Source organism: Guillardia theta, assembly GCF_000315625.1.
Source record: "Guillardia theta CCMP2712 unplaced genomic scaffold GUITHscaffold_454, whole genome shotgun sequence".
NCBI classification, from domain to species: Eukaryota; class Cryptophyceae; order Pyrenomonadales; family Geminigeraceae; genus Guillardia; species Guillardia theta.
The window spans coordinates 1-7,194 of NW_005434233.1; the positions used below are offsets into that span (position 1 = coordinate 1).

General features: G+C 55.6%; 2 protein-coding genes across 2 annotated transcripts; one reads left to right on the forward strand and one right to left on the reverse strand.

The window, feature by feature from the left end:
- Positions 1 to 181: 181 nt before the first annotated feature.
- On the reverse strand, positions 182 to 2,744 carry GUITHDRAFT_91284 (hypothetical protein; the record flags this gene model as incomplete). The annotated part of the gene is made up of 14 exons (XM_005817921.1): positions 2,681 to 2,744; positions 2,565 to 2,623; positions 2,303 to 2,350; positions 2,183 to 2,242; positions 1,907 to 1,976; positions 1,795 to 1,855; positions 1,692 to 1,744; positions 1,575 to 1,612; positions 1,498 to 1,526; positions 1,116 to 1,185; positions 946 to 1,008; positions 845 to 901; positions 563 to 592; positions 182 to 226 (listed from the first exon to the last, which is right to left on the reverse strand). Coding segments are annotated over exons 1-14 (693 nt in total), but the record flags the coding sequence as incomplete, so codon positions are not given.
- Positions 2,745 to 4,485: 1,741 nt separating this feature from the next.
- Positions 4,486 to 6,574, forward strand: GUITHDRAFT_83519 (hypothetical protein; the record flags this gene model as incomplete). The annotated part of the gene is made up of 3 exons (XM_005817922.1): positions 4,486 to 4,695; positions 5,018 to 6,124; positions 6,167 to 6,574. 3 exons carry the CDS (start codon positions 4,486 to 4,488, stop codon positions 6,572 to 6,574), a joined length of 1,725 nt encoding a protein of 574 aa, XP_005817979.1.
- Between the last annotated feature and the right edge of the window lie 620 nt (positions 6,575 to 7,194).

Here is a 7,194-nt window from a genome sequence, read left to right on the forward strand (position 1 = left end):
AGGAGTAGTAGTAGCAGTAGCAGGAGGAGGAGGAGGAGGAGGAGGAGGAGGAGGAGGAGATGGAGGACGAAATAAAGGAGGAGGAGATGGAGGACGAAATAAAGGAGGAAGAAATGGAGGAGGAGGAGGATGATGATGGCACTGTACAACAAAGGCAAAGCATGCAAAAGATATGTATCACCGTAGGTGTAACTCGTACTTCCGCAGGAGGCGGCTCGAGGCTCTCCTGCAAATAAACGTTAATCTAAGGCAAGAGGAGGGAGAAGAGGAAGAGGAAGAGGAAGAGGAAGAGAGAGGAAGAGGGAGGGGAAGAGGAAGGGGAAGGGGAAGGGGAAGAGGAAGGGGAAGGAGTGGTAGTAGAAATGAAAGGATGGTTGTTGTAGTTGGAGGAAAGGTATGATGATGATGATGATGATGCAGGTGATGATGATAGACAAGATTAGAAGTGGTGGTAGTGGTAGAAGAAGAAGTAGTGGTAGCAGCGGTAGAAGTAGTGGTAGCGGTAGAAGTAGTGGTAGCGGTAGAAGTAGTGGTAGCGGTAGGAGTAGTGGCAGAAGGAAACCGGTGCTGTGGGGATCGGAAGTTTCAGGGCCTGCAAGGAAAATGAGACAAAACCAAGGGGAAGAACAGATTGATTCAGGCAGTTGGAAAAAAAGGAAGAATGAGGGAGGGAGGGAGGGAAGGGCGGAAGAGAAGGAGAGGGTGGAAATGTGTTAAAGAGAGGAGAAGGCAGAAGGGGAAGAAAACATGGAGAGAGGGTGTGGGGAAGCGAAGAGAGGATAAGGACAATAGGGAACAGGAGGAGGGAGGGCAAGGGAGGGAGAGGAAGAATCAAGACAAATACTTGGTTGTGTTTCCAGTGATGCATGCGGATGGCGTCTCGAATGAAGACATATCCTTCCTGCTCGAGAGAGTGAGCGAGTGGAGGATGGTAGGGGACAGAACCTTTGAGCCAGGAACGGACCCACGAACGGCGATGAGGTTGTTTAGAGGATCAACAGCGTAGACCTGATGAACAGGTAAGAGGAGCAGCAGGAAGAGGGAGGTGAGCGAATTTGGAGAGGCAGTGGACGATAAGTGGAGGTAGAGAAAGGGGGGTTGCAGATGACGCTCACCAGCAAGCCCAGGACGGTGACTTGCTTATTTCCCATGTGCCCGTGCATTTTCTTGTTCTTGAAAGTTCGACTGTTGGAGCGAGTTAGGTGTGAGGTAGCATGGAAAAGCAGGCATCGAGGGAAAAGAGGAGGAAGAAGTAGATGGAGGGAGGGAGAAGAGACGGAGGGTAGACTGAGCATCATGTTTGTAGCTGCTCCTGCTGCTGATACTCAAGGACAAAAATGCCATGCACGCGTATGGCATCCTGACTGACATGGAACAAGACAGAGAGTCGTTTCCGAGCTTTTCCAACAAGAGCGGAGGAGGAGCAGGAAGTTCGTATGTGTGTGCGGGATAGCGAAGAGAGAGAGGACGAGCAGGAAGGAGAGGAAAAGTGGTTACCCTGGCGACTTGCGGTGCCCAGTGGAGCCCTGGGATAGCAAGGTGAGGGGAGAACAAAACAGCAGCGGTGACCCTACCAGCGATCTGTGGGACCGGGAGGCTCCGTGTGACGCTCCTGAGGAGGAGGCTCTTCAGACAGAGGCCCTCAAGAGGAGGAGCGAGCAGGAGAGCCGGAGACGTTCACATCCTCTCACCTTGACCACCGAAGCCCCAGCGCTTCATCGCACCCTGGAAGCCCTTCCCGATGCTGCAAGGGGGTCAGAGACTAGCCGGGCTAAAGCTGGATACTGATCCTACCTCTTCCCCGTGATGTCCACGTACTGGCCCGCGACTAGGTGAGACGCAGTAAGGCAAGTGCCTGACCTCCCGTGTCAGCTCGAGGGAGTGTGAGCAGGTAAAGATGGCCGACCGGTCTCCAGCAGGGCGTCCTCAGTGACGCGGAACTCGTGGACCTTCTTCTTGGGAACTACTGAGTGTTTCTGCCAGACAAGTTAAGGAGTAGGAGGATACTAGGAGAGGGCAAGTTGAGAAGGAGGAAGAGGAGGGGGAAAATGGAGGATGAGGAGGGGGAGGAAAAGAGGGAAGAGGAGGAGGAGGAGGAGAGGGGCGTGTGTGTGTAAAGAGGGAGCAGATAAGCAAGAGGAGCGCAGGGATGAGCAGGAGCAGAAGAAGGGGACAAAGAGACCTGGAAATGAAGTAGAAGTGATTTCGGCATGCGCTTAGCAAGCTGGTTGACAGCCCCGATCTTAGCAGGAACGAGAGTCAGCCGCTGGCTGCCATGGAGTCCCTCGGCTCCTCGACTTACCTGCAGTCCCGTGTATCCCTCGTTCTGAGGAGTCTTCACTTGGATAACCTTTGAAACACAGTTACCATCTGATTCAACCCACGCCCTCCTCCTCCTCCCTTTCGAGCCCTCCTCCTCCTCCCTTTCACATTCTCCTCCTTGCCCCCTTCCTCCCGTCCTGCTCCCACCCGTCCTGCTCCTCCTCTCTTTCCCGTTCACTTCCTGACCCCTTTCCACCCACATTTTCCTTCCTCCCATCCGTGTCCTCCTCGCCCCTTCCTACCTGGTTGTCCGGGATGTGGATCAGGGTCAATGGATGTCCGACCGAGTTGTCGTCCCAGGCTGCACGATGTCTCAGTTTCCCTTGTCCCGCCATGTTCCATTCTCCCTCATGCTCACCAAGGGTCATCCCCTTCTTCACTCCGATCAACCCGCACCTCACCGTCCTCTGAAAGCCCCCGGGAAGCAGCCCTGAGCAGGAAGGAAGGTCAGGATTGCGGATGGATAGAGGGGTGGGCGGGCGGGTGGATGGAGGGAGGGACAGAGAATGTGATAGAGGCAGAGGGAGAGAGCGAGCATGAGGGTGTTCGTACCTGTCTTGGCCGCCTGTGTCGCTACCTTCTGGATCCCTCGAATCAATCGGCTCATGGCTTTGAGCAAACTGGAGGATAAAGCTGAAGAATCAACACTATCATCATCGAGAAAACTTGATTATCAACAAACATGACCCACGACCCACTCTCCCTCTAGGAGCTCTTCCCTGCATATTTCTCTTCTCCATCCTCTCTTTTCACTCCTCCACTGCCATTGCATGCATAATACTCAATCTTATCAGCGTGTCCTCTAAAGTTTGCTTGCCTGCCCAGAATCTGCAACCCGTTCCCAATGCGCTTCTCTGACCTTACATTCGGTACATCTAACTTCAGCCTCTCCCTCACACTTTCTCTTTGACTACAACGCATCCACAGTCTTTCTCCTCCTCCTCCTCCTCCTCCTGTCCCCCCTTCGCTCTCCTGTCCCTGCCATGGCTCCAACGTCTAACCCGCAGCCGCGCCTCGGCCCATTGATAGCTCCAAAGCTCCACCCGCGTGCTGTGGCCTCATCCCCGCGCAATCGGTCTGAGGCGGACCTTGTCCACTACGTCCGGTGAATATTTCAGGAGGTTTGCTTTGGCCACTTTATATAAGTTTTACAGGGAAGATCTCGAGCGGTTTAGTTTGGGTCTGGGTTCAGCTTAGCCGAAAGGACACGCCGCTTCGCATGCGCGGCGGGAGGGGGGAAGAGAAGGAGTCGGCGATGGAGGCTGCGGGGCAGGGAGGGAGGTGGCAGAGGAGGGGGAGGAGATATTCTGTTGAGTTTGCCATGGAATGGAGTGGAGAAGTTCTGATCTCCAAGAGTGTTTCTTGCATGCGTGCATGGCTTGCAAAGGTTCTATTTTGGTAAACAATGGGGGAGAAGACAGGACCGAGTGGTTGTTAGAGTAAAGCTTGAGAGCAGAGGGGAGGACACAATCTGTTGATGTCAGTGTTAGGATGATATGTTCTCCTACCATGATATTGCGCTTTCCCATGCATGCGAACTCTCCTCGCCACAGTCGCGCTTACAAGTTTTACAGGAGCTTGAAGTGCCTGGCAGGCAACTTGGGGAGAGCAGACAGCTGCAATCTACTCCGGACCTCGTGGAAGTCCCTCCAGAGCCGATAGATCTGCTTCCGTCTACCATGTCCGCCGAGTATGGTCTGGTCAACGACGACTACACCTACATGGAGGATTACAGGTGCTGTTTGCGGCCACGAGGGTTGAGTCTTCTCCCACTCACAGCTCTTCCTCAGGCGGGATGCATCCTACCCTGTGAGACCTGCCGCTCCTGCGCCTGGCGGGGGAGGGGAGGCCGCGCCATTGCTGAGCCCTGGAGTTCCGACTGCAACCTCCTTCACGCAGATCGAGCATGTGTCCATCGACACTCCTGCCAACGCTCAGCCCTCCCTGATCCACATCGACGGCAAGCCCGTGTAAGGAGCTCTAGCTCGCTCCCCCCCCTGCTCCTTCTCCTGCTCACTTCGCTCTCCTGCTCCCGCACTCCTCTTGCTCTTTCCTTCCCCTGCTCCTGCTCCTGCTCCTGCTCCTGCTGATGTCTTCTCTATTAGGGATACACACAGGTATGAGTTCCCTGGCTTCGTCCCTCCCTCGGACCTCAAGTTCGAGATGCTCGACCCTATCGACCGGTCGACTCTCCACCATCCCTCCCGGGGGACCCTTAACGAGATCTACTCCACTGCGATCTGCGGCAACGACCTGACCTCCTCTGTCCTCTACGTCATTGGCGTCACCACCACCATGGCTGGTCAGCTCGCCCCGATCTGCCTGCTGATTGTTGGCTTCGTCCTCTACCTCTTCAAGTCCGTTTATGGCGAGGTGAGCCTTGAAACCCCTGCTGCTGCACCTCCTGCTTCTACTGCTTCTTCTCATCCTGTTCCTTCTGCTCCCCCTTACACCCTCCCCTTCTTGGTCCTCGTACTCACCCTCCCCTTCTTGGTCCTCGTACTTGTCCTTCTTGTTAGCTACCACCTCTTTTCCAAACTCTGTTTCTCCCATCTTCCTTTATTTCGCTCGTTGCTATTCCCTTTCCTGTTCTCTGCTGTTTTGGTTTCGTATCTCGCTTTTCATACTTCTCCTTCCTTCTCGTCTACCTCCCCCTTGTCTCTTCCTCTCGTCTTCTCACCTTACCTGTCCCCAGGCTGGGACGGCTATCCCACTCAACGGCGGAGCGTACAACCTCCTTCTGAACACAACCTCCAAGAACATGGCATCACTAGCCGCCTGCCTCACCATCCTCTCCTACATCGCCACGGCGGTGGTGAGTGCGACTGAGTGCATGACGTACGCTGCCAACTTGTGCCCCTGGATCGACATCTACTGGGGCACTATCCTCCTTCTTGGCTTCTTCTGCTTCCTCTCGGTCATGGGGATCACCGAGTCGGCGGTGGTGGCCGTTGGGATCTTTATCGTGCACATGGGGTCGATGGTGTTTCTTATCTTCGTGGGAACCCTCTACACCTTCCAGAACCCTTCGATCCTTGCGAACAACCTGAAGGAGCCTCTCAAGTACGACTGGCCACTCTCGATCCTCTTCGGGTTCTGCACGGCCATGCTGGGAGTGACGGGCTTCGAGACGTCGGCGAACTACATTGAGGAGCAGCAGCGGGGAGTGTTTCCCAAGACGCTCTTCAACACCTGGTTCATCGTCTTCTGCCTTAACCCTGTCCTGTCCATTATCTGCCTTGGCGTCCTCGACCTCCCCACCCTCGAGGCCCATCACAGAGACGTGCTTGCCAAGACGGCCTACGACGCCGGAGGGAAGTACTTCGGACTGTGGATCAGTGCTGACGCGGCCCTTGTGCTTGCTGGGGCTGTGCTGACTGCCTACGTCGGGGTGACTGGGCTGGTGAGGAGGCTGGCACTTGATCGCTGCATGCCGCAGCTGCTGCTGGCGGAGAACCGGTTCAGGAGGACGAACCATCTGATCCCTATCTCCTTCTTCATCCTCTGCTCCTCCCTCTTCATCCTGCTGCAGGGCAGAGTGCGTTCGCTTGCCAACGTGTACACGCTGTCGTTCTTGTGCGTGATGACGCTGTTCGCGGTCGGGAACATGATGCTCAAGTACAAGAGAGGAAGGATAAGGAGACCGATCCGCGCCTCGTGGTCGACCAACTTCGCAGCGCTGGCGGCTGTTGTCATTGCGCTCATCGGCAACGTTATGCTTGCTCCTGGACATCTCATCTACTTCTTCATCTACTTCATCGTGGTCGCCGGCATCACCTGGGCGATGTTCGAGCGTATCAGAGTTCTGAAGTACTTCCTCTACTTCGTCTCCCAGGGTCCCCAGCACCTGCAGGATCGGTTTGCGGGCGTCACTCAGCTGGCCATGGACAAGATCAGGTCGCAGAAGGTGGTGTTCTTCGCCAAGAACGACAACCTGGAGGTTCTCAACAAAGCTGTCAGCTATGTCCAGCAGAACGAGCTCACCCGCTGGCTCAAGGTCGTCTATGTGTACGAGGACCTTAACGATCCCATGATCAAGGCCATCGCCGAGAACCTCCGCGTTATTGACCGCTGCTTCCCCAAGATGGTGATCGACCTCGTTCTCGTCCAGGGCACGTTCTCTCCCGAGGTCGTAGCACAGATCTCCTCGAGGCTCGGCGTTCCGCGCAACTTTATGTTCATCGCCTGCCCCGGTGACAGGTTCCCCCATGACATCGGCGACTTCGGGGGAGTTCGGATGATCACGCACTAGAAGCGGCGGGGGATGACGGAGAGCAGAGGAGTCGAGGACCTGCTCGAAGTCTGCTGGGACAAGTTTGCGTGCTCGTGCTCTGCTCGCTCAGTGGGTGTTTTTTGTCTCGTTTGCCTGCTAAGGAGGAAGAAGACGAGGGAGGAGGAGGAGGAGGCGGAGGAGGAGGAGGGAGTTTACAATCTCATGGAAGTTGCTCTCCCTCCCTCGGGGTAGGGATGTTAAGGACTATCCTGGGCGGCGCAGTAGAATCGTCCAGCTGGACGCGGACTGGGAGGAGAGGGGGGGGGGGGGGTAAGAGCGAGAGAATAAAGCATCGCATGCTAGTTTCTCACTTCGTAGCTCGACGTTGAGGCGGATGCGGAGGCTGGTGTGATCCCAGTGAAAGACGATGTCGCCCTGAGCAAGGGATGAGGGAAGGGAGAGGGGGAGGAGAAGAGGAAGAGGAGAGCGAGAGAGAGCAGGAGCAGGAGAGTGAAGGAGGAGGAAGAAGAGAGGAGCAAGAGCAGGAAAAGAGGAGGAAGTGAGGAGAAGAGGAAGTGGAGGAGAAGAGAGGAGGAGGTGGAGGAGGGGAGCAGCGGGGAGGTGAGGAGAGGACTGAATGGATAGCTAGATGCAGCAGG